Below are 27,227 nucleotides of genomic sequence, written 5' to 3' on the forward strand. Positions count from 1 at the left end.
TGGCAACATTTGTTGGTTATTTTCGTCTTTTTATTATTATGAATAAAGGATTTTCTTATCTTATCATTTTGTTGTTGTCTTCACATGTTGGAAATTAAACAATAAATAAATGTTAAAGATCTGCCTTTTCCTCTGGACACTGACTGAGTGAAGGGAACAGTAGAAAGTATAGTTTGAATGATCCTGATCCTTTGCTGTGGTCGACAGGAGTCCACTGGCTCAGATGGAGGAGGAGCGCAGGGATCACGTCATGAAGATGAAGAAGATGGAAGCAGAGATGGAGCAGGTCTTTGAGATGAAGGTGAAGGAGAAGAAGCAGAAACTGAAGGACTCTGAGGCTGAGGTGGGTTTATTGATCTGTCTGTTTGTGTGTGTCTTCTGTTGGTGAGAAAGAGAGAGAGTGTCATTCATAACATTAGATTATGACTGGGCTCTAAATAGAGATGCTATTGAGATCACAAATATACAATGGTGAGGGATGAATTGTGTTATTTTGTGACGGACGGAGGAAACTCTAACTTCATCAGTGTGAGATGCAGAAAGGATCATTTCAAATAAGAGGGGGGTGGGGGAGACTTGTGTGCCTTGTGCAAGTTGCCTGCCTTTGTGTAACTGAGTCTTCATTTTTGTATTTGTGACCCTCAGCTGGAAAGAAGACATGAACAGATGAAGAGGAACTTGGAGGCGCAGTACAAAGAGCTGGAGGAGAAGAGGAGGGTGTTCGAGGACGAGAGGGCCAACTGGGACGCTCAGCAAAGAATCCTGGAGCAGCAAAAATTGGATGCCTCCAAGTCAGTAGCACTCTAAAGAGCCGATTGATCATTTGCTGATTAGTTCAGTCTGCAGTCTGTTTACCACAGGAGGGATGATGCAGTGACAGGAACATATATGAATGTAACACCTATCGTCAGATTCATCATGTGATGCACATTAGCTTTATAAGACCGTTCCTGTTCTGCTTGCGTTGAAAGAGATCTCTGATGACTGTGGATTATGTGTTATATGATTCATCAGCATCCCACTTCAAAAGTACAATCTGACATTTATCAACAAAATGTCTTTACGTCGTCAATTTTACTAAGAGGTGACGGCAGAGTTATTGTCCTCAGCATGGTGCATCTGAGCCAAAGTTTGAAAAGCAGATTATTTTAAAAGAGATGCTTGTGTAATTAATCGAGGCCTGTTAGACGACTTCATTAAACCCTTTCAACTGCAGATGAAATGAGCAGCTTTGAACCAAGCGGCACACTCGGTGTTGAAAATTGAAGCCAATGTAGAAGTGCAAAATCCTGCAGTTCGTCGAGTGTTCGCTTGAAGTTGGCTCCAGGAAGTCACATTCACACCAAATTTTAAAAAAAGCCAGCTTTTCTTTTCGAGCATAATGTGTTTACAGCCTGGTATAAAAAAAAAAAAAAAAAAAAGGTCTGACTTGTAATCACTGGCACACACTGTATGGGTGTGTTTTTTTTAAACGGCTCTGTTTTGATTTTAAAAACAATAAGGTGTTATCCAGTTAGGCGGGGATGGTATGATTGACAGGCGTTCACTATGTAACAGTTCGTCAAGAGGCTTAAAACCCGCCTCAGCTTTGGCTCTAAGCCTGTCGTTAGATTGACTGAAAGTTAGGCTGAGACAGGATCCCCAGTAACAATGGCCGACATCACTCAGCCTTCATCCATTCTAAACTACAGTCTATGCTTTGAACAGAAGTGAAAGGGACCTCCTGTTTAACCCTGGATCCAACGTCCAAATATGTTTCCTACAATGACACTGTTTAATAGAACCCTCATAGTCTGTACACTAAATGAGCTAAATAAAGCCATAATGCAAATATATACCATCATAAGCTCCTGATTACACCAGGCGAGACAACACTGCACCCTTGGGTGTAAAAAATGAAATGCATCCATGATGAGGGTCTTGGCAGAAATCTCAGAATTTGAATGATCAGCTTTAAAACTGTGGACTTTGTTCATTTAGAGTAAACTCCTGAGTGCCTTTTGTTTGTTTTTTTTGTTGCACTGAGATATTGAAGTACTGTTTTCACTCTTACTGTCTCTCACACAGGACGATGGAGAAGAACAAGAAGAAAGGGAAAATCTTTTAAAGAGGAACAGAAGACGTTTCTTCACTTCGACATAAGCTCCATTTTTCTTCAACCCTCTGAAGTTCACATGTACTGTGGCCCTCCTAACACACACACACACACACAAATATACCTTTGAGATACATTTAACCACATGTGACATGGACATCATCACAAACACACAGATACAAACATGCAAAGGCCCACATGCTCATCTCTCTACATCTGTTGAAACCTTTCCTTTTCCATGGGGAATAAGATAAACTTTCTTTATCCCCCACAAAAAAAATGCATGTTTTTGTGAAATTCTATTTTCCTATACTTCCTGACAAAGAGGAGAAGCTCGAGCTCCTCTGAGCTACAGTATGGCAGGGACCGTGCAAAGCCATTTGTACACATGTAGTAGTTATTGTATGTTCTCTACATATTCAATAGACCTGCAGATTGACGTACTTATCCCTCTCCTCAACACTTTTTTTTTTTCAACTGTTCTCAGAAATGTAACACACGTCAAGTGTACACACATTAAACATTCAGTTATTAAGACAACAGAGAGTGCAAGAAGATAATGGCGAGCGTATGTGAGTAAAGAGAATTGAATCATGTAACAGCTGAAGAGGCAGAAATTAGAAAGCAAACGCACACACACACGCACACACTATGGAGATACAAATGGCACATTAAGATTATTTTACCAATATATGCTTTGTGATGTGCAGCCAGCTAACTACCGCCATGCGAGCCAGACGGGAACATGCAAGTGAGAGTAGCTTTTCTAACTGCACCTCTTTCTTTGGTTTGCAAGCATACTTGATATTTGGTCATTATTAAGTTTGCTAATGGGACAATATTTCTGAAATATTAAAATCTGGGTGTCACAACTCCTCATGAGTTCTGACATTGCAAAAAGAGGAGATGGTGGAATGAAGCAGACTAGCTAAAAAAAAAGTGACTTATGTTCCCTGAATGGACATTGTCCTTAAGATGGTTTGCTCTTTAAGTAGAATTATGTGCTTCAAAGCCAAACGTAAGTCAAATAAGTCTCCTGCAACAATAAAAAAAAAAAAAAAAATCTGTCTTAAGATTCTGCCGTTTGAAGTGATGGTGTGACAGGGCAGGTGTGGGTTGTAAATGTGTTTGAGGTGAAGATCCTGTGTGATCAGAACCACACAGGATTATGGAAAGATAGAAGTCTTGTGTGTAACAGCAGCCAGAATTTAACCATTGCAGTGTGTTCCCTTTTTGAATATACAGCAATATGCAACAGTCTCTTTGGTATGTGCAACTCACAGTTAGCAGTGGTTTACAGAGGTGTTTCTTTATTGTGATGTAAGTGATGGATGTTGTCATCGGTCTGAGCCCTGATGTCAAGCTTTCCATGAGAATATCCCAGCCAGAGGGAAATATTCTTTAACCCTCTGGTCCCGCCAGAAAGACAACTGTTGGGGAAAGTTTGCCAATTCAGCCATAGCTTTGACTCGGACTAGACTTTAGACATAAAAGCTTCCACACAGAACAACACGACACCCCTCTGCTCTTCTCCGAATATGTGAAGTCCAGAGTCAGAGAGCTGTGACATGTTCTAACCTTTACTATACATTTTCTAGAGTTGTATGTTTTATTTTCATATGATTATAATGATATAAACACTACTTTACGTATGGTTAAAGAATGACTCCTTATATCCCTTGTAGTTTTCCTAAAGAACTCTTAGATTCATGTGTTATTTTGGTATAGTGTTTCAGGTGGCCTGCATTTGAAGCAAAATCTTAAAGGGACGCACCTTTCCTATCAGCACATCAGATATTACCTGTATGGAAATGCATATATTGTGTACATACTGGAGGCTACTTGGTGGCCTTTTTTTCTTGTCCTGTTTTTTTTCTCTCTCTCTTTTTGCTCCGATTATATGCCAGGAAAAAGAGAACCAATTTTGTGAAACACGTCTTAAGAATCTACAGATACATTTTCACACACACACACAAAACCATACATCTATGCCAATGAGTACAACTTCTCAGGACCGCTCAGTTGTGCGATATTTTATCTCTGGGTCCAAAGGGAAGCATTGGTCCTACAATAATAATAAAAAAGGCAGTGACTGATTTTTTTTTATTTTAAACAATTGTGAACCTACAAATAACACATTATGTAGACAGCAGTTTGGGTGGATTTTTTTTCTTTTTGTAATAGTTTCTTTTTTATATGTACACTGTTTTCTGCTTCTTTTCTTTATTTGATTATATGTTCTATCTCTAACTGTACATGGTTAATATTAAAGTCAACAAGGTTATGCTATAACTCCCAATGTGTGTGAGGAATCTTTTCAACCACAGATTACATATAAGAAGAGGATATAGGCTTTGTGATGGACTTCTATTTTTTGAGTGTCAATTTGGCCAGCTCTGGTTTTTAGTGCCAGAATGGGATGATATTTGGGTAGATCTGGAAATGTGTAAGGTGTTGACAAAGTTAAACACTAAAGCTATACTGTCAATCGACAGGAAAAGCTTTCTTTAGTAAACTGGCTAATTACATAGCGGCCATAGCCTTGTCATTAGTTAGTTACAAAAGTAAATCCTAAAAAATGGCTAATTGAAAGAAGAAAAGTACTTTCTCCCAAGGAATAAGACTCCAGTTTATTAATAACCTTATTTAGTTGTGTACACAGTCTTTAATTACTATTTTATATTTTTAATTCATTGTTAATATAATGTTTACATCTGCACAAAGAGAGAGCACAGTCTACCAAAGTTAAATTCCTTGTGTGTTAAACATACCTGGCCAATAAAGCTGATTCTGGTTCTGAGAGGTTGGACATGGTTAATTGGTCCGAGCCAGATGGAGTGTTAGTGTTCCTGTGAATGCTCATTCGTGCTAAATAAGAAATGTCACTTAGAACAACCTGGTTTCCTAAAACTAAAGCCTGCACTCTTCTGTGAGAGTAAAAGGCTGCAATTCATAATCCTGACTCCCATAAACACGATAACATAAAGAAGTGGATGATAAACACTGCCTGGGTATTTACTAATGCTAACACAATGTTTATTTACTCAAAAAAGAGGATCGTTCTTCTTGAATGGACCTTAATTCTGGAAAGTGGATGAAAAATTAGCCAAACGACAACCAGTCAAACATGGGAGAGGGGAAACAGGTAGGTCACTTAATAGGCTAAGGTGAGAGAAGGTGTGAAATTTATGAAGCTCTGTTGTTTGGAGTGTTAAAATAGAAAATAAAATATGCTCCTGGTGTATATATTATTCTCAGCTCTTGTACTTTTTAAATTTGTAAATTCTATGTTATATTGTTTTGTGACAGTGTGTGATGGATGACCTGCTGCTGTAACGCCAATTTCCCAGCTTGGAATCGATAAAGTACATCCATCCATCCATCCAACATGCAGTGATCATCACTCCCACTCAACATTAAATACAGCTTTTGAAATTATATACAGCACAGTAACAATTTAACATACCGTAAATTCCGTACTATTGAGCGCACCTGGATATAAGCCGCACCGGCTAAAAATAAGTAAATAAATGTATTTGTACATATATAAGCCGCACTTGATTATAAGCCGCAGGTGTCCACGCTATAACAAGAGCTATTTACACAGACGTAGGCTACCGGTAACATCCGCAAATACTGTAGCGTCCGTACGGACGTTAAAGGACGACGAGAGCGTTCAAATAATAACTTTTAATAACCCGATCACTGTCGGCCGTGACCACGCCGTTTACAGCGGAGAACAAAACCATAACTTGCCGTAACAATCCAACTCTCTCCCCCAGCGTTCTCTCATACAGCCACTCAACACGTTCTCGCTGGTGCATTCACTGACTCTCCACATAATCGGAATCATGAACACATTATCAACTACTGACTTTACAACATGAACCGTTACAATACGAAGCCTAGCCGACGGTGTCTGTAACACGGCTGATGAAAAAGATGACCGTAATATATTTCACAAGAAAAAGTCCATCCATTCACTGCCTCAGAATGACTTCATTACTCACTTCCTCAGTCTCTGTTGTCGCTGTCAGTGTCATCTTAACGTGCAGCAGCTCTGTTAGCTTCTTTGACAGCCAGGTCGATCGCCTTTAACTTGAAAGCTACATCATATGTATTTCTCCGTGTGTTTTCCATGATGAGGGTGCGTGCATGAAGCGCAAAATGACTGATATTAAGATCCGACGTGACGAAGTCAAATGTTTTTGCGGCAGAAGCTCATTGTCCCCCATAAAAAATCCATGCATTAGCCGCACCGGAGTAGAAGCCGCAGTGCTCGAAGTGTGAGAAAAAAGTAGCGGCTTATAGTCCGGAATTTACGGTACATATGAATTCAGTGCTATGAGTACAAAACGTAGGGTTACGTTGTAACCTTGGTTCTCTGAGTGAAGAGACTCTCCACCCCGTTACATTCTATGTACGGGGATATGATCCCTTGCACGTCAGAGTCCGTGGATATTTCTTTAAGACACACCGGCTTAACCGGGCACGCCCCACAGCTCGCCTATAAAGCACCTGTGCTGGCGTGCAATCATTGATAGTTTGATCGGAACGTGTCTCCCAGCGGCCTATAGGCTGGAGAGATAGTCTCTTCACTCAGAGAACCAAGGTTACAACGTAACCCTACGTTCTCTTTCATCTCGAGACTATCTATCCACCCCGTTACATTCTATGTACGGGGTAACTCTTTAAGACACCCCGCTGGGAGACAGTGCAACCCAATCCCATACACCAGTGTGTAACAAATCAACTTCTTACAAATATACACTATTTACATGCCAACCAGGATAAGGCGCCGCAAGACGCAAAGGCCAAGCCTAGGAGCCAGAGGGGCTGAATGAGCCAGTCTGCAAGACGCGGGACTGACTTAGAACGCGGGCAAGGCCCCACCAAGCCCGTGAATCGAGGCCTACAGCCGCTAGGCTGACCGAGGGACCCCATTGTCTACCAAGAGGTTACACCCAGCACCCGCTCCCCAAAGGAGGGACTGCTGCCACATTGAGCTGGTAGAATCTGGAAAATGTGGATCTTGATGACCATGTGGCCGCAGCACATATGTCAGCAAGTGAGGCACCGCGCCACAAGGCCCATGAGGTAGCCACACTGCGAGTCGAGTGTGCCCGAATCCCAGATGGAGCAGGCACACCCGAGAGGGCATATGCATGCTGGATAGTCTCCACAACCCACTGAGACAGTCAAGGTTTTGACAAGGGCCGGCCCAAGTGTCCATGGTCAAAGCAAATGAAGAGCTGGTCAGACCTCCTGAAAGCCTGTATACGTCGGATGTACTGAGCCAGGGTCCTGACCAGACACAAGACAGGCTGGTTCTGTTCTCCCTCCTGACCATCCGTGCCAGAGGAGAGTGACCGCAACTCGACCACCTGAGACAGATGGAATTTAGATAAGACCTTAGGCAGAAATGCCGGGTTGGGTCGGAGGACTACACCAGAGCCATCTGGAGAGAATCTGCAGCAGTCTGCATGAATAGACAGTGCATGGAGCTCACTTATTCTTCTGGCAGAAGTTACAGCCAGCAGAAATGCTGCCTTAAAGGAGAGCCATTTCAGATTCACCTCCTCAAGAGGTTCAAAAGGCGGGTGCCGCAAGGCACTGAGGACTAGATCCAGGTCCCAAGGTGGAACTGGGGGTCCCTTCCTGCGGATTGTAAGCCTCTGTGCACCCCTGAGGAACCTTGAATTTAAGGAACAGCCTTCTTCGGTAAGTGCGTATTCACCAAGTCGCACTGCCTTAATTGCTGCCACCATGCCCCGCAGCGTAACAGCTGATTTTCGAGCCTCTAGCTGAGACTGCAAGAATTGCAGGACCTCCTGATGCGTGGCCAGGTAGGGGTCCCTGTTGTGGGCCCCACACCAAGATGTAAACAGACCCCAACGGTAAGCATAAGCAGCCCTAGTAGATGGTGCCCGTGCTTCTTGCATTGTTCTCACTACAGGCTCTGGTAATCCTAAAACAAGGACCCTATCCTTTTCAGGGGCCAGGACACCAACCTGAGCCCTGCTGGGAATGGATGGAAGAGGGTCCCGCTGGCTTGAGACAGCAGGTCTCGCCGAGGCGGGAGCTCCCATGGCACGCCGTCTAACAGGGGCGGGATTGACGAAAACCACGTCATGTGGGGCCAAAACGGTGCCACCAGTATCAGCCTGACTCCCTCCAACTGCACCCTTCGGAGAAGGGGCTGAAGGAGAGTGAATGGGGGGAAGGCATAGAGCAGAAGCCGTGGCCAAGGATGAGCCAAGGTATCCCACCCCAGAGGAGGATTGTCGTTCTTCAGAGAGAAAAAGAGCGGACAATGAGCCGACTCTCTTGAAGCGAACAGGTCGACTTCCGCTCTGCCCAGGCGATGCCAGATTTCCCTGACCACCTGTGGATGAAGCCTCCACTCCCCAGGGTGTGGGCCCCCTCTCGACATTATGTCCGCCGCTGAGTTTAACAGACCCGGCACATGCACAGCTCTCAAGGAGCAAAAGAGGGGCTGAGCCCACTGCCACAGAGTGGTTGCCAGTCTGCACAGAAAGGGAGACCGCAGGCCCCCCTGCCTGTTTATATATGCAGCTGTCACTGTGCTGTCTGTCCGAACGATGACATGATGTCCTCTCAGTCTCGGCAGTAGTGCTCTGAGGGCGAGGATAACAGCCCTCAGCTCCAGGACATTTATATGCTGTGGATGGCGCTGTGATGGCGACAGGCGGAGGAGCGTCCTGAGTGCTGTTTGTTTGTTTGTTGCAAAGCTGCGAATCCTGTCGTCTAATCGTATGATTCTGATTGGTATTCTGTTCCTGAATGTACGCTTGATCATCAGAAACTGAATGGTGCATGATCGAACTTCCATCACATCACCTCTAGTATTTTTTTTTTTTTTTTTTCAAACTTTGTGCTACCTGTCACAATGAGGAAGTGGGTACCTGCGCTGCTTCTGCTAACCTGGTTCACTGTGGGTCCCCTGCTCGCGTTTGAAGCCAACCGTGGAAGTCAAACATTGCGGTACAGCCGGGAGGAGCTGTTATTTTTGCGGGATGTGAACTACCCAGTTCCAGCGGGTCTACAAAACTGGACCGAGATTCTACCGGGCCAACGCGGAGCTGGCAGCGGGACTGCCCAGAGGAGGAAGCGGGGAAGGAGGGGAGGCGCTAGGCAGAGGCTGAAGGATCTCTCCCGTACATCCAAGAGCCCACCGCTACCATCTATCCTGCTCGCCAATGTCCGGTCACTCCGCAACAAACTGGACGAGCTACATGTCAATATCTCGTGTCAGTGGGCATATAAGGACGCGAGTCTGATCTGCGTCACGGAGACCTGGCTTGACAGCACCATCCTGGACTCACAGCTCTCCCTCAGCGGCTTCGGGTCTCCCTTTCGCTTGGACCGGGACACTGTGAGTAGTCGGAAGAAGCATGGGGGCGGGGTCTGTGTGTATGTCAATCAGGCGTGGAGTAGGACGGCCACTGTCATAGACTCCAGCTGCACAGCTGATGTGGAACTGCTTGCACTAACTTTCAGACCCAAATACCTTCCCCGTGAGTTTGGTCAGCTCGCGGTTGTGCTCGTATACATCCCTCCATCGGGTAATGTGACGCGCGCGGCGGAGGCCGTTGCGTCTTGCGTCCACAAGCTCGAGATTGCCTCTCCTGACTCTCCTGTGTTTGTTCTCGGGGATTTTAATGGATGTAGACTGAATAAAACTCTCCCCACTTACCACCAGTATGTGACCTGTGCCACCAGGGGCGATAAGACAATTGACCTCTGCTATGGCAACGTTAAAGACGCATACAGAGCCTTTAAAAAACCACCACTCAGTACTGCAGACCACAATGTTGTCCACCTAGTCCCAGTATACCGCACCAAACTACAGAGAGAAGGGGTAGTCAAGAGACAGGTCCAACAATGGGACAGTGTAGTGCAGGAGACCCTTCAGGGCTGTTTTGACTGTACACTGTGGGAGGTGTTTACAGATGGTAACACTCTAGAGGAGGCCACTGATGCAGTAACATCATACATCACCTTCTGTGCAGAGATGTTGGTCCCTGTTAGAACAGTTAAAGTGTTTTCAAATAATAAGCCCTGGATAACAAAATCACTCAAAACTACCCTGAATGAAAAGAAAATAGCATTTAACTCAGGAAATAAACAGGAAGGTAAACTCATCCAAAACAGACTGAATAAAGAAATAAAAGCAGCCAAAAGAGCATATAAAGACAGGGTGGAGAGGCTTTTTAATGATGGAAAGGCCAGGGATGCTTGGCAGGGCGTGAAAACCCTGGCTGGGCTCCCCTCCAACTCCACCTCATCTGGGCTCCCTGCAGAGGTGTCTGTCCGCATGGCGGAGGATCTCAACAACTTTTATTGCAGGTTTGATCGGTGTGACTACTCCAAGGAGAGGGAGGAGCTCGTCTCTATGCTTCAGTCCACTGAGGATCTACAGTTGCTGCCTGCAGAGGTGGAGCACTCGCTGAAGTGGATTAAGCCCAACAAGTCCCCTGGACCGGATTACATCAGTGGGCGCCTGCTGAAAGTTTGCTGCAGTCAGCTAGCTGGAGTCTTCTGCTCGCTGTTCAACCGCTCTCTGGCTGAGCACTCCATTCCATCAATATGGAAGTCCTCCATCATCTGCCCTGTGGCGAAGAAGAGCAACCCTGGTACCAACAATGATTATCGGCCTGTGGCTCTGACATCACTGGTCATGAAGAGCTTTGAAAGGCTCGTCATGGCCCAGCTGCAGGCCGATGTAGGGGTGCACTCTGACCCGCAGCAGTTTGCTTACCAGCCACGCAGAGGGGTGGATGATGCTGTACTTACCCTGCTGCATGGTGCCATAACCCACCTGGAAAAACCCAAGTCCCACGTCAGCCTGGTGTTTGTGGACTTCTCGAGCACATTTAATACAGTGCAACCACACCTCATGGGACGCAAGCTGCTCCAGATGGATGCCAACCCCCACATCATTCTCTGGGTCCTCTCCTTCCTCACAGAGAGGGATCAGAGGGTCAGGGTGAACGGTCACCTCAGCACTGCTCGAACAATATCAACCGGTTCACCTCAAGGTTCGGTCATCTCTCCACTTCTCTTCACTCTGTACACTAACGACTGTAGGAGCACCACCCCGGGAATAACCTACATCAAGTATTCAGATGACACAGTAATCATGGACACCACAAACACTGTCGGACTACTGCAAACAGAACTGGACTCATTCTCACTGTGGTGCAGGGACAACTGTCTAGATCTGAACACATCTAAGACTAAAGAAATGATCATATACTTCCACCATGACCATTTCACTACACCCTCACTTACAGTCAATAATGAAATAATCGATAAGGTCACCTCATATAAGTATCTCGGCTCCATAATCGACCATAAACTTACATTTCAACTCAACTCTGAACAAATTTTTTCTAAATGTCAACAGCGCCTCTTTTTTCTCCGTAAGCTCCGCAAACTTCAGGTTCACCAATCCATTCTCGCAGTTTTCTATAAATGTTTCATTGAATCCATCCTCACATTCAACATCACCGCCTGGTTTGGTTCACTCACTCTCACTCACCGCAACAGTCTTAGTAAAATCATCAAAATAAGCAGTAAAATCATTGGTCAGGAACAGCAGTCACTCACTAACATCTACAACACCAGAGTCCTGAGCAAAGGCACCCAGATCTCCACTGACCCTTCACACACCCTGCACCCTCATTACACTCTGCTGCCTTCAGGGCGCAGGTACAGGGCGCTCCCACTGAGGACAAAGAGGGCCAGCTCCAGCTTCCTCCCCACCTCCATCCGTCTGTTAAATGGCTGACAGGGACTGTGATCACCTTCTTTTACTTAATTTATTTATCACTTAATTTACCTCTGCTTTTAATCTATTGTTGTTTTTAAGCTATTTATTAGGGATTCATGACCAATCAGAATTTCAAATTTTTTTTCTAACTTTTAAAAAGTGAATGTTGTGTGTGTTGTGTTCTGTACTGGCGCTTTCCCTGCAATGAAGTTCCTAACGGATAAATAAAGTTCATTTGATTTGATTGATTGATTGATGCTGGTTCAACCAGCGGCCGGACCAGTGTCCACTGATACCGCAGCCCTCGTGAACGGCACCCCAACCTAGTAGGGAGGCGTCTGTGAAGACCAGCTGGCGATAAATCACCGGCCCCAGAGCATGGCCTAACTTGATGTTGGCTGGGTCTCTCCACCACTGGACAGCACTGTGCAGCCTCCGAGAGACAACCACCCTTGTTTGGTGACATCTTTGTGGATGCAAGCCCTGACCCAACAGACACCTCTGTACAGGTCGCATGTTTAAGAGGGCAAGAGGAACCACCTGCACCATGGCCGCCATAAGACCCATTAGTCGGAGGCAGAGCCCCCAAGTGACCTTGGAATGAAGCTGGAAGTGACTGAGGCACCGTCTGAAGGATTGCACTCTCTCCGGTGTTAGCAAGATGGTCACCCTCCTGGAGTCCAGAACCATACCCAAAAACGTGGTAACCTGGGAAGGCTGCAGAGTTCTTTTCTCGGTGTTCACTCGGAGACCCAGCTCCTGAATGTGGTTCAGGAGAAGGGCCACATGGCGACGGCACTGTTCCTCCGATGACGCACAAATGAGCCAATCGTCCAGATAATTCAGGACCCTGAGCCCTTGCTTCCTCATGGGGGCCAGTACAGCATCCATGCCTCTTGTAAACGTTCGGGGAGCGAGAGATATCCCGAAAGGCAGGACACAAAACTCGTACACTCTGCCTTCGAAGCCGAACCTCAGGAAGCGCCAATGGCCCTTCCAGATGGGAATCTGGAAGTACGCATCCTTGAGGTCTATGGTGGAAAACCAATCTCCGGCAGTAATGGCCTGCCTCACCCTGGGAACCGTGAGCATCCTGCACCTCAGGGGCCGAAGGAACTGGTTGAGCCTCCGGAGATCCAGAATTGGCCGAAGACCCCCATCTCACTTCGGAACTAAAAAGTAACGGGAGAAAAACCCGGCTTGTTGGTCTTCTTCCACCTCTCCTATGGCCCTCTTCTCCAAAAGAGTGGACAGTTCCTCCCGCAGTATCTGCGCCTGCTGAGGATCGGTTACAGTGGTGAAGGTTGGCAATCTTGTCACGGCAGGTTTGCGATAAAATTGAAGGCGGTAGCCACGGGTCATGGTAGACACCACCCACTGATCCGCCCCCAAGGTTAGCCAGGCTCCCCCGTTGACGGCTGGTAGGGGAGGCTGGCATGCCATTATTCTGGAACCGTCAGGAAGGAGGGGGGCGCCGTGATGGTCCCTGAGCCTTCGCATATGGCTTTCCAGTTTTCCCACGTTGGCGACTACTACGCCGACGGAAGGCGTCCAACTGGGGCCTAAGATCTCCTGGCCCCCATGTCCGGACCTCTGGTGTAGGCCGCGACTGAGGCGTTGGAGTCCTTCTCTGTCTAGAGCCCCTGAAGCGCCTAGCCAGGTCCCCTGAAACCTCCTGTGCACAGCGGCGACCATCTCGTGCCTGCTGGAGCAAAGTAGCTGCCTAAGGTCCAAACATGGCCGAGGGATCCACTGGCACTTTAAGTAAGGTATCCCGATCTCCCTGTCCGAGCTGAGATTGGGACAGCCAAAGATGGCGTTACAACCTAGAAGGAAGCCATAGAGCAGCCTGCTGATTCTGCCTGCTCTCTCATTACAGAGGAGAGGCACTGAGAGGCTAATTGAATCTCCCCGGTAATACTAGGGTCTCCCGAACTGTCTCGTAGTTGAGTTGACAACTGACGGAGATAAAGAGACATAATGGACCCAGTGTTAGCCAGACGGGTCTGTGTAGCCATGGCCCTGTGGAGTTTAGCCAGCAGACTATCCATTACTCTGCAGTTCCTGCTGGAGCATGTAGCTCTGCCAAGAAGCGAGGTGGAAGGAGAAATTAACGGGGAGATAGCCTGATCCACCTGGGGGAGGGTTCCACAGGCGACCTGATCCTTGTCCTGCATGTCTGAGAGCCTTCTACACGCTGATGACCATTTATGTGTTGCTGCCGGAGAAGAAAACTGGCACAACAAGTCCTTAAAATCAGGAAGAGGGGGCACCTGCGTCCGGGACGGACGTGATGCCACATCAACCTCGAACCTGGAAGCAGTGGGTACAGGGTCCTGAGGTAGGGCGATATCCAGAGCCCTGGCTGCCCTGCCAATGATCTCATCATAACGGCGAGCTAGCTCACCTCTAGAGGTGCTAGCTGGCGGTTTCTGCCCACTCGACAAGCCATCGTCCTCAGAAGAAAAGATTGTCTCGATATCAATCTCCTCTTCACACTCTTCCTCCTCCACTCCGAAGTCCAGAGCGGGAGAAGAGTTGGGACCAGAAGTGGAGTGAAGCACAGAAGGCCTCACAACAGGGGCGGGTAGGGGTACCTGCCAGGCACCTGAACACTCCCCTTTTTCCATAGTGAGGGCCGTTACCCCTCTCCGCTTTCCCTGCAAAGGAGCGGAAAGGGGGGGGGCAGCCCGTTTTGCGGAAAAGGAGCGGCAACGGGCCTCCCTAGTACGTGCAGGCATTATAAAACAATCCATGCACATCTGAGGATTTTCTCTTGAGGACAATGCATGCTGATGCCCCAAACATAGCACACATCTATCATGCCCATCTTCCAAAGGCATGCTAACTCCACAGCCCACACAGGAATGTCCCTCCCGGGAAGCCATAGTAGCCAGGGGCGGCACTGTCACTACACGGGGGCGGAGCTACAGGTAATTATGCGGAAGCACGGCAACAGGTAGCCACCAGCTAACACACTATCCAGCTAACTCTTCGTTTCGTTTTTTTTTTTATACGCCTCCCTTCTTATGGCTTAACAAGAAGGAAACGTTCATTGGGGGATTATGGGTGTCTGCTGCAGCCGACACAGTCTGCGCCCAACACAGACACGTTAGCGTCTCAGCTAGCGCGTTAGCCCGCGAGCCGCGAGCAATACACTGGCTGGACCTCCCCGATGTTGACAAGCCCTCTTTGACTCTCTTTGGGGATTATGGGTGTCTGCTGCAGCCGACACAGTCTGCGCCCAACACAGACACGTTATCGTCTCAGCTAGCGCGTTAGCCCGTGAGCCGCGAGCAATACTCTGGCTGGACACCACCGATGTTGACAAGACAGCCTGCGTTCGGCACGTATCCTCTGAACGCGTGAGCTCACGAACCGTGAGCAATACGTTCATACGAACACTTTGCCACTGCAGTTAACTGAGAACCGCAATTGGCTCGGCTGATACAGTCACCCCGCTGTTAGCCGACTTCCGTCTGCGCTCAGCACGGGTACCCACCAGACGCGATAGCTCACGGCACCGCAAGGAAACGCCGGTGGGGACACAGCCGCCAATCAGGCTCCCCCAGACGCACCGTGACCGGGAGGTCACCAGACACGATGCCTCAGGGAATATAACAGAGGCTACCAGCAATCCAGGGAGGCTGCCCATAGACAGACGCCCAACTTTGGTAAGTGGATAACTGCTGGAAACCCTTTTTCTCCTGTTCTTACTTTTTCTTTTGTTTAGTTTTTAGTTTAGTTTTTCTTCGAAATCACACAGATCGTGAACACTCTGACTTGAGTGGAGATCAAACAATCAATGATTGCACGCCAGCACAGGTGCTTTATAGGTGAGCTGTGGGGCGTGCCCGGTTAAGCCGGTGTGTCTTAAAGAAATATCCACGGACTCTGACGAGCAAGGGATCATATCCCTGTACATAGAATGTAACGGGGTGGAGAGATAGTCTCGAGACGAAAGAGAACAAGTGTCCTCATCGTCTCCAGACTATGTTGACGATAACCTTAGTTAGGATTTAGAATGTAAGACTTGCTGAGGGTTGTTTTTTTTATCACAGTGCAGTGTTATTTCGAGGATTTATGTTCTCCGCTTAAATGTGTGCACCTAACTGAATAGAAATACAATTTACGTGGCCAAATCCTATTCAAGAATACCATTGTTGTAATGTAAAGGCATTTGATCTGCGTGTTTACTTTGTGTAATACAGTAAACTGCCTCACTTGGAGCCACAGTACACAGACTGAGGATCAGGTTTGTATTTTCCTCCTCCTGCTGAATGAACACGACCTGATGTTTTAGCGCTGACTCTGGATCAGCTCTGTGACCGGGGAAAACTTTAGGTTAAGAAATTAACCCCGGTTCTCTGAAACATGAGTAAGGTATCTCACTATGGGACACGCTCCTCGCGCTGTCCCCCAGAAGCAATATTACATTACGCCAGTCTTGACTGGCAGACGGACGTGACGTCGGCTCTCCGGAGGAGGTACATCCTCCTCCTATAAAAGTCTGATGTAACGTCCAATCCTGTTGCGAAAATATTACGTGTTAAAATGATTAACACACCTCGTAAGAAAAAGGGGGCACCACCTGGCTTACCAGGAACAATTGTATTAATAATGGAAATTAATAAAATTATTAATTATGAAGATTAATAAATTTATGGATTTTATTATTTTAATCAATCTCAAATCTAAGTTATGAGTTACCCAAAACGTTCGACCACTATGAATCAATACGAACACACTTCTGAATTTTATGCGTGATATTTAATGAATAAGAATGAACAAAAACAGAATAACGTAACGATCCAACAAATGTATCAGATATATTAGAAAAAAACAACACGATGACTGATGTATGCTATGAGAGAAAAACCAGGAATGACAGATATTATCCTAATTAATTGAGTATGGTACGGTGTTTAACGTCTGTCTAACAAAATTATTGATTAGATTCGGACAAAATTACCGAACGGCAAAAAAAAGATAAAAAGAAGGGAGTTGAAGGCTGAATTACGGGCTGATATGAGCTCGGTGGAGATTTAACAGTGAACACTTCATGACACGGAGTTCTGAGTTGACAAACAAGCTGTTGTGCGTCTTACTTGTTGCGGAACCAACGAATTCGCAAAGATGGTTGTAGGGGCTAAATATATATAGCAGTTGTCTACCACAGGGGGGAGTGTAGCTTGGTGTGGCAGGGGAAGTTATATATTGCACGGGTGTTAGGAGCCAGGTAATGAGGCATGGGTGACGGGGAGGTCAGACGGTTTTTACCGCTGTTATGGACACGTAGGATCATCACTTCAACCATCACTTCACCATCACTTAAGAAACCATATTGTTGTATAAGATCCGAATATAAATTAAATGGGAACCTCACCCAACAGGAGACAATGTTTGGACATTAATTCATTCAGCGCGTCAAATCCCAAGATCTGTTCCCGCACCCAGCTGAGTGGCCGATCAGCTGATCGTCACTACACAAGTAAAAACCGTGATCTCACCTGGATAATGTGCACGATCTGGAAGGTCCTGGATAGCGGCTCTGTTTCTTCTTTGAATGTCACAAAACCATCCCGAAAGTGAAGCAAAGCATGACCAGGAGTTCCCAGGTGAGCGCGTTCACGCGGATTGAAATGTTTGGAACGGCGTTGCGCTGTGCACGCGACAGTGGGCCGCTTTGACAATGTATTCATTCAATCATGTCCCCAATTGTGTTGATCTGCTCGCATTCATTAAAATATAAGGAGGAAAACGCTACTCAAATGGTTTTGTAATATGTGGATTGGACACCGAAAGCGCACAGGTTGTGTGAAAGCCCTGTGCTGAAGCGTCTTCCATTAAAGGAGCAGTGCACAGTTTTGAAAATGAATGAAATGCAAGGCCCAACAACTGAAACGGAGTCTACAGAGACACAAGATGATGGCACTGGAAAAAGAACAAGAAAACTTTCTTTAAAAGGAATCACAATGACAATGGAGAGGCTACAAAGGGAAAGGAATGCCAATTTAAAACAAGCCAGCAAATTAAAACCACAAATCACCACTCTTCTGTCTTCCAAGGAAAACTTCTCTGTTGTTCAACAAAAGCTGAAAGAGTTCAAAAGCTTGTGTCAAAATGCTACTGATCTCCATAACTCATTGTTCACTGGGTTTCCTCTGCCCCAGGAGGAGCAGACAAAGCAGGAAACATGGTTTAAATCCAAAAAGGCTGACAATGACATATTTGTTGAAGAAATATCAAAATGGTTGAAAGAAAATGGTGGTTTACATGATGGTGATGAAAATGAAAATGTTGATGATGGACAAAATGAAAATGATGATGATGAAAATGTGAAATCTGTGTACCAAGACAACATTAATCCTGAAGACAGTGTGTCTAATATGTCCAGCAAAAGGTCAAGCAAAAGAAGTCATTCCAGCAGATCATCTGGTTCTGGTTCGATTGCATGTGCACGTTTAAAGGCAAAGGCAGAAAAAGCAGCTTTGATGGAGCGAGCTGCTGCTCTGCAAAAGAGACATGACCTGGAAACACAAGAGGAAAACCTCAAACAGGAAAAGGAAAAGCTAAGGAAAATGAAGGAAAAGCTGGAGTTTGATACACAACTTGCTGCTGCTACTGCAAAACTCTCTGTGCTGGAAGGCAGTGACGAGGAAATGGTTTCTTCAAATGGGATGAATTCCTATGTGAGCAAAGGGCTTAAACAACACCTTGAACTTGATGCCACAATAAGGGAATTTGTACCAAAAGCAAAAGCTCCAGCAGTACATCAAAGTTCAAGAGCACCACATGTTTCATCTGCACATGATGTGAGACCAAAACTAAGGATGCAAACAAATTCGGACCAAGTGCAGCATAATGGGATCTCACAAGCGGAGGACAGAACTCGCAATCTACAGTTGTCACCAAACACTGGAATGTCTCATTCAAATCTAAGGCCTGAATCTCAAAGTGTTGTCACAGCATCAGCTGCTGCACCCTTCAGGTCAGTCGCTGCACAGGAAAATAAAAGGCACGGGCTTCAATCTTCACAAAATATTGCAAATGTTATTAACCAGGATGCAGTTTATGGAATCATGCAAAGGCAAAATGAAATTACAGCGATGCTTGTGCAACAGCAAATGGCAGCTACTCTACCACAAAGAGACATCACTGTATTTGATGGTGACCCCTTAAAGTATATTTCCTTTATTAGGAGTTTTGAACATTGTATTGAAGAGCGAACCAGCAGCTATCAAGACTGTTTGAGTTATCTGGAACAATACACCAGGGGGCAGCCAAGGCAGTTGGTGCAAAGCTGTCTACACATGAGGCCAGAGCAAGGATACCAAAGAGCAAAAGATCTTCTGAAGGAGCACTTTGGCAACGAACACAAAATAGCAACAGCATATACGGACAGAGCATTTGGATGGCCTGTTATGAAAACGGAGGACGTTCAGGCGCTGCAGGAATACACATTGTTTTTAAGAGGATGCTGCAATGCAATGAATGAAGTACAGTACATGGACGAGATGAACGTTCCATCAAACATGAGACTTGTCATAATGAAGTGTCCATACAGGCTGAGGGAAAGGTGGAGGTCTGCAGCATGTGATATTGAAAGACGAGGATATAGGGCCACATTCCCAGACATAGTGAATTTTCTGGAGAACCAAGTCAAAATCCTGTCTCATCCACTCTTTGGAGATATTTCAGATGTGCGACCAAGTATCTTAACAAAGGCTGTAAATAGGAGCAATCAACTATCCAGAAGCAGATTTTCAACAACTGTTGCAGCTACTAACTATACTGTACCTCTTCAGGCCTCAGTTTACAGGACACCACAGCAACCCACAACATCTAAGGAGCCAGCCTCAGTATCATGCCTTTATTGTAAAGAGCAACACCCATTGCTACGATGTTCAGAGCTGAATAAAATTGCTCACAGGGAGAAAATAGATTTCATGAGGGAAAAAGGAATCTGTTTTGGATGCTTGAGAGCCGGCCATATGAGCAAAGAATGCAGAAGTCGTCTGACTTGTGACAAGTGCAATTTAAAACATCCAACTGTTCTGCATGTGTACAACAAAGAAAGGGTTAACAAACCACAGGAAACATCAGTCAGTAGCGCACTTGTCTCACTGCAGGCAGGTGGTTGCACTGGGGCCGGAGACAAAGACTGTACTCTTTCAATTGTGCCAGTACAGATAAAAACAAAGAACGGAAGTAAAACATGGCAGACGTATGCCTTCTTAGACCCTGGAAGTACAGCAACCTTTTGTACTAAGCGTTTTAAGGAGAAGCTGAATTTGCAGGGCACCAGGACCAGTATTCTGTTGCGCACTATGGGCCAGGAAAAGGTTGTTGAAAGTGACATTATTAAAGGCCTCGAAGTGTCCGGATTGAATGCTAACCAATTTGTTGAACTTCCAGAAATGTTTACTCAAGAAACAATTCCTGTGTCAAAATGCAACATCCCTACTCAGCGAGATATTGAAAGGTGGGAGTATCTAAAAGACATCACGATTCCAGAATTGGACGCTGAGGTGGAAATTTTGATTGGGACAAATGCACCAAAACTCATGGAGCCTTGGGAAATAATCAACAGTAAAGACGATGGACCTTATGCTGTTAAGACCCTATTGGGGTGGGTCGTCAACGGTCCTTTAAGGGGCAATAGTGCTTGTCAGAGAAGCTGTTCAGCCATTTATGTCAATAGGATATCCATCGTCAAACTGGAGGAGCTGTTGGTTGCTCAATATAATCAAGACTTCAATGAGAAGGCACTGGAGGAGAAACATGAGATGTCAAGGGAGGACCTAAGATTTTTGGATATCTTGGAGAAGTCTACGTGTATACAGGAAGGTCATTACTGCACAGACTTACCCTTTAAAGTGGATGACATCACCATGCCAGACAACAGGTGCATAGCTGAACAGCGCATTCAGTGTCTCAAAAGAAAGTTTGAAAGGAATAAGATCTACAAGGATGAGTATACAGCATTTATTACTGAGATGATCGACAATGGATATGCAGAAGTGGTCCCTGAAGATCAGTTGCATAAAAAGGACAGCAGAATGTGGTATCTACCCCATCATGGTGTATACCACCCGAAGAAGAAAACCTTGAGAGTAGTCTTCGATTGTGGAGCCAGGTTTAAAGGAACCTCCTTGAATTGTCAACTTTTACAAGGTCCTGACCTAACCAATACACTGTTTGGTGTCTTAACAAGGTTCAGACAGGAGAAGATTGCTTTGATGACTGATGTCCGTGCTATGTTCCATCAAGTAAAGGTGTCAGATAAGCATGTGGATTTTCTTCGTTTTCTGTGGTGGCCCGAGGGAGACACATCAAAGAGCCCAGTGGACCACAGAATGAGAGTACACATCTTTGGAGCAGTTTCATCACCGAGTTGTGCCAACTATGCATTAAAGAGGACGGCAGTGGACAATAGGGACAGCTTTAAAGTTGCGGTGACGAATACCATTGCTACCAATTTTTATGTGGATGACTGCCTGAAATCTTTACCCACAGAGGAGGAAGCAATTCAGATGGTGGAGGACCTTACTGACTTGTGCTCTAAGGGAGGATTTCAGCTGGTAAAGTGGACAAGCAACAGTCGGCATGTATTATCATCTATTTCAGAGGAAAAAAGGTCAAAAACAATCAGAAAGCTGCACCTCGAACATGATAACTTGCCAACAGAGATGGTGCTTGGAATGAGTTGGTGTGCTGAGAGTGACACTTTTACCTTCAAACCTGCAGTCGAAAGGCGGCCATATACAAGGCGTGGGATTCTCTCAGTCGTCAGTTCTGTTTATGACCCATTGGGGTTCTTATCACCGTTCACCTTGCTACCAAAATTGTTGTTGCAAGAAATGTGTCGCAAAAATATGTCCTGGGATGATGTTATACCCCAGACATTCTCACAACAATGGACAAGATGGTTGCTGGACCTGGAGAAAGTGGCAGAACTGAAGGTGGAGCGTTGCATCAAACCACAGGATTTCAGAGGACCCCTACAAGCACAGTTGCATCACTTCGCAGATGCTAGTGACCATGGTTACGGCACAGTATCCTACCTGAGGTTGCAGGACCAGAATAAAAGAGTACACCTTGCATTTATGTTAGGAAAAGCTCGAGTTGCACCGCTGAAGCAAACAACAATTCCTCGTCTTGAACTTACTGCATCTGTGCTGGCTGTTAAAGTTGACAGAATGCTGAGGAAGGAACTACAGCTTAACTTGGAGGAGTCCTGTTTCTGGACAGACAGTCAGACTGTACTAAGGTACATCAGTAATGAGACCAAACGGTTTCACACCTTCGTGGCAAATAGAGTGGCTTCCATAAGGGAAGCAACACATGTTGTTCAGTGGAGGTACATCAGCTCTCGAAACAATCCTGCTGATGAAGCCTCCAGAGGTCTGACTGCAGATAACTTCTTGGCATGTAGGAGGTGGATTAATGGACCAGACTTTCTTCGAAAGCCAGAGGTGGATTGGCCAAAACCTTTTAACCCACAGCCCATTACTTCAGAAGATCCAGAGGTCAAAGGTGATTTCATGGCGAACATCATAATTGCAAATCCTGAAAGTGCGACTACTAAACTCCTAAACTACTTCTCTGACTGGGCTAAGCTGAAGACCTCAGTCGCTTGGTTCCTTCGGTTCAAGATAGTTTTCGTGGAGCTAAGTAGGAAAAGGAAGGAAATTATTGCTGCTGTAACCTCTGCTGGCTCAGCCATACAACCAGAAAAGTGGACAACGCCTCGAAGAAGCTTCACTACAGGAGACATTGTTGTGGTCCACAAGCTGCTCCACGAGGATCATGGATAATTGGAAGAGTGATGAAGACTTTCTCAGACAAAAATGGATTTGTACGTATAGTACAGTTGAGAACAAAGACAGGACAGTTGGAACGACCCATATCCAAGCTCTTTCTACTCCAAGAAGCAGTGTAAAGGTCATGACCCAATGAGTGAGTCAGGCACTGGAGATCCCTGACTCAAAGAAGATGGAAGAAGATTATTCTTTGTTGCTCCTTTTTTGTGTTTGTTTGTAATTGTTCATGTCTTCACAATTAGGGGCCGGTGTGTAGGGGCTAAATATATATAGCAGTTGTCTACCACAGGGGGGAGTGTAGCTTGGTGTGGCAGGGGAAGTTATATATTGCACGGGTGTTAGGAGCCAGGTAATGAGGCATGGGTGACGGGGAGGTCAGACGGTTTTTACCGCTGTTATGGACACGTAGGATCATCACTTCAACCATCACTTCACCATCACTTAAGAAACCATATTGTTGTATAAGATCCGAATATAAATTAAATGGGAACCTCACCCAACAGGAGACAATGTTTGGACATTAATTCATTCAGCGCGTCAAATCCCAAGATCTGTTCCCGCACCCAGCTGAGTGGCCGATCAGCTGATCGTCACTACAATGGTACTGAAGTCTGAAGACGGGTACTGGAAGTTCCGTCTCCAATTCCTACAGCCCGTAATCACCGTGGTGACTCTGGTCGTATTCGGGTTAGCAGGTCACTCAGGGGTGTGTCGGCGCGTTCACGTCTTCTCGCGGCCTCAGATGATTTGTCCAAAAAAAGTTTGATGATGATGAATGATCGTCAACTTCTGCTAACTGAATTGGCCAGTTCAGTTGTTTCAGGTAACGAATCGTTGCAAAGTCACTTGTTGAAAAGAAAAGATCCAAGAATCGTCCAGAATTGATAAAAACGATTCAATTAAAACTGCGCGTTCACGAGCTTTAATCGAATGTCTCTTAGGCTGGTAAATATTGAGTTCAACAAGAAGCAATAACGTCCTTAAACAAAAAATATAAATCGAATAAAAATCAAAGTTAGAAAACAAAAGAAGGAGCGCTCTGGAATCAAAGTTACGTCTTGACGACAAAGTCCAAAACGGAGTAAAACAAGAAAAAGTATACGAGTTACAAAAGAGTTACAAGAGAAAAAAAAGTTGGGGACCAGCCTGCAGCAGAGAGCGTGCACCGGGCTTAAGAGAGCACTGAGGATGAGACACGCCCTCTTGATGACGTGTGCTTTCAGGCGGAGACGGAAAAATAATCTCTCTACAGTTTTAAAAAAAGTCTGAATTAAACGTACGACACTGCACCATACTCGAATTTTACTTCTATTCTTATACAAAAGTAAAAATGCACAGTTATAACCTTTGAAATGAAACCAAACACGAATTATTATTGAACTGTAATCTACATTGAGTTTGTCAACTTTTCGTTGATAGTTTAAGTCAACAATGAAATAACATATACAGACATTAAAATAAAAAAGGGACATAACATCAAACCATGAATGGATTTATTAAACAAAGTAATAATAATAATAAAATTGATATCAGGGTCTAACGGATTAAACATTGATTTAAAAGAACCACTAGATGGCAGTAGCGCTCCATGCAAGTCTTTGAACCAGAACAGTAAGATTTTAAATGGCAGAGTAATTTCTCATAACTTCGCGGTAGATGGTCCGATTTGAGTCCTGTTTGGATGAAAACGTTAGTTTCAATGTTCTTAGGAAGATTATCCACCTGAAAATTAAAAATACACGTTATTTAATATACATCTGAACATGGAGGCATCTGGTCCAGTCATTTTATGGAGTTCACACAGAAGTCAAGACATTCCTGGCTCGATTACAGCAGTCATGTAAATCATGGGTCCGTGGTAAAGGTGTTTATGCTAATGTCAGGAAGAGCTCTCCCAGGGGGAAGAAAATTTATCTCTAGGTGAAAAACCAGTTCCAGATAAGTGATTTGCGTATTTGAGGTCTTTGAAGATGTTTTCCTTTACATTCCACAAGGTGATGGCTTTTAAGATTTAAATTGGTAAGAGTCTGGAAACAGATTGCCATGTCAGAATTCAGGGAGGGAGAAGGTCGTAAACGTTGAATTGAGTAGGAACAGATGGTGAGGAGGAGAACTCCAGCATAGGCCCTCTTGAATCTAATCAGATAAGAAATATTCCTCAACAATCCTCAGTCTTTGCAAACACACACCTTCCTCGCTCCAGGCAAGGAGGGTGGTCTGGTGAGATACCTCACTCATGTTTCAGAGAACCTGGGTTAATTTCTTAACCTAAAGTTCTCTTTCAACATTCATTTCGGTATCTCAATATGGGATAAAGAGACTCCCGTACTGCCAAACAGGCATACCTCGAAGAACTATACATCTAAACAAGCATGTTCTGCCCACCCACACTCTAAACAGAATGAGACAAAGTGTGCGTAGTCACATCCAGCTTGTAGAATCTGGAGAAAGTATGAGGCGATGCCCAACTGGAAGCCGCACAAATCTCCTCAATAGTGACACCTCGAAAGAGTGCCCATGACGTGGCCATACCACGGGTAGAGTGTGCCCGCAGACCTGCCGGGGCCTGAATGCCCATACTGTCATAAGCCATGGCAATTGCCCCCACGATCCAGTGCGACAGTTGCTGTTTCGTGAGAGGTTTACCCAGATGTGGTGTTGCCCACGACACAAACAACTGTTCCGATTTCCTGAATCCAGCTGTTTTCTCCACATACATGCGTAATGCGCGCACCGGGCAGAGCGTATTAAGCCGCTCCTGCTCCTGTGTTGTAAACGGAGGAGGATAAAAGGCAGGCAGCTCAATAGGGCGGTATGACAGCGCCGAGTTCAGTACCTTTGGCACAAAAGCAGGATTATGTTTCAACAAAACTCTAGAATCCCCCATCTGAAACTGCATGCATGACGGACTCACCGACAAAGCATGGATATCACTCACGCGCTTCGCTGAGGCGAGTGCGAGTAAAAGAGACGTTTTAAAGGAGAGTAACTTCAGCTCTACCTGGCCTAACGGCTCAAAAGGTGGGTGAGACAGCGCATCAAGCACCAAAGATAAATCCCAGGGGGCAGACAAGTTTCTAGACACTGGCCTGATTGCTCCAAACAATCAGTCTGCGTGCCAATGTGTGCATATGACGTGAGCGCAGACCCCCTTGTCTGTTTATATACGCCACCACCATGGTGTTGTCTGTCCTGACCAACACAATCTGCCCCTGCAGGAGGGGCAGAAAATGTCTCAGAGCCAGAAAAACAGCCTGGAGCTCCAGGTATATGGGACACAACTGCATCTGTGAGCTCCATGTGCCATTCACAGCCCTGCCCTCGTGCGTGGCTCCCCACCCCACGAGGGAGGCATCCGTAGTAACAACTTTCCTTGTTATGATCGTTCCCATGGAAACGCCTGTGGTCAGAAAAGCTGTGCGTCTCCAAGGGCGCAGTGCCAGGACGCACCTCGAGGAGCTCAACACCTGGCGGTGGCAGTGGCGCGTGGGACTCAGACCTAATGACGCGACCCACTGCTGAAAAGGTCTCATGCATAAGCGGCCGAGAGAGATGAGAGTCAAAGCTGACGCCATCAATCCCAGCAGCCTGAGACACATTCTGAACTTCAGCAACGCTCCTCTGCGAAAAAGTGCCAGACAAGCCTGAAAGGCTTTCACCCTTTCCACAGACAGACGTGCTTTTAGTGTGGCTGAGTCCAGCTGCAAGCCTATAAAAGTGATGTTTTGAGTCGGGGTCAAAACACTCTTTTCCCGGTTGATAGTGAAACCCAGGGCTGACAGATGAGACGTGAGCAGTCCAATCTGTGCCTGAATCTGCGGGGGAGACTGTGCAGCCAGGAGCCAATCGTCTATGTAGGTCGCGAGGCGCATCCCATTTTCCCTCAGGGGAGCAATAGCCGCCTCGGTGCATTTCACGAACACCCGCGAGCTCAGAGACAGCCCAAATGGGAGCACCCGGTATTCGTAGACCACGCCACGGAAAGCGAATCTGAGATACTTTCTGTGAGGAGGATAAATGGGGATATGGAAATATGCGTCCTTTAGATCTATTGAAGCAAACCAATCTCCGTGACGCATGAGAGCAGCAGAGTGGTGTGTGTCAACATTCTGAACTTGTATTTTCTCATGTATTTGTTCAGAGCGCGCAGATCTAAAATCAGACGCAGACCTCCGCCCTTTTTCGGAACCAGAAAATACCTCGAATAGAAACCGTTCTGAAACTGTTCTAACGGCACTTTCTGAATAGCCCCTTTCTTTAGCAGAGAAGCAATTTCCTCCTGCAAATCTCGGGCTTTTCTCCTTGTGCAGAAGACTGCAAAATCCCGTTGAAACGGGGTGGAGTACGTGCAAACTGGAGTCTGTAGCCCTTGGTTTCAGTCTTTAACACCCAGTCCGACACACCGGACGCACGCCACTGCTGAGCTCAGTGCGCGAGCGGACCCAGCAGTCCCTCTGACACACCAAGCTCGCCCGGCATGATGGGGCGCGCCGTCACAGCGCTTATGGTG

At 45.9% G+C, this 27,227-nt stretch overlaps 2 protein-coding genes across 3 annotated transcripts in view; both read left to right on the top strand.

Annotated features, from left to right (window-relative positions):
* The window catches only part of LOC306825716 (septin-7-like), a 41,924-nt gene extending 37,537 nt beyond the window's left edge, over positions 1-4,387 (top strand). For both annotated transcript variants that reach the window (XM_079346651.1, XM_079346652.1), the window contains exons 11-13: positions 208-343; positions 646-791; positions 2,068-4,387. In XM_079346651.1, the coding sequence (XP_079202777.1) occupies positions 208-343; positions 646-791; positions 2,068-2,107 (322 nt within the window). In that variant the 3' untranslated portion in view covers positions 2,108-4,387. The remainder of the gene's footprint in view (positions 1-207; positions 344-645; positions 792-2,067) is intronic.
* Positions 4,388-18,004: 13,617 nt separating this feature from the next.
* LOC306825453 (uncharacterized protein) lies at positions 18,005-23,315 on the top strand. The gene is made up of 2 exons (XM_079346227.1): positions 18,005-20,537; positions 21,524-23,315. Exons 1-2 carry the CDS (start codon positions 20,493-20,495, stop codon positions 22,709-22,711), a joined length of 1,233 nt encoding a protein of 410 aa, XP_079202353.1. The 5' UTR covers positions 18,005-20,492; the 3' UTR covers positions 22,712-23,315.
* Positions 23,316-27,227: the final 3,912 nt, after the last annotated feature.

This window comes from Symphodus melops (assembly GCF_947650265.1).
Source record: "Symphodus melops genome assembly, chromosome: 6".
Taxonomy (NCBI): domain Eukaryota; kingdom Metazoa; phylum Chordata; class Actinopteri; order Labriformes; family Labridae; genus Symphodus; species Symphodus melops.

What these genes read in the sequence shown, in the direction of transcription:
- LOC306825453 (XM_079346227.1), top strand. Translation starts at nt 20,493, where the DNA reads ATGGACCTTATGCTGTTAAGACCCTATTGGGGTGGGTCGTCAACG. An exon ending in ATTGGGGTGGGTCGTCAACG is followed by an intron (nt 20,538 to 21,523) that starts GTCCTTTAAGGG and finishes TCTATTTCAGAG; the next exon opens with GAAAAAAGGTCAAAAACAAT.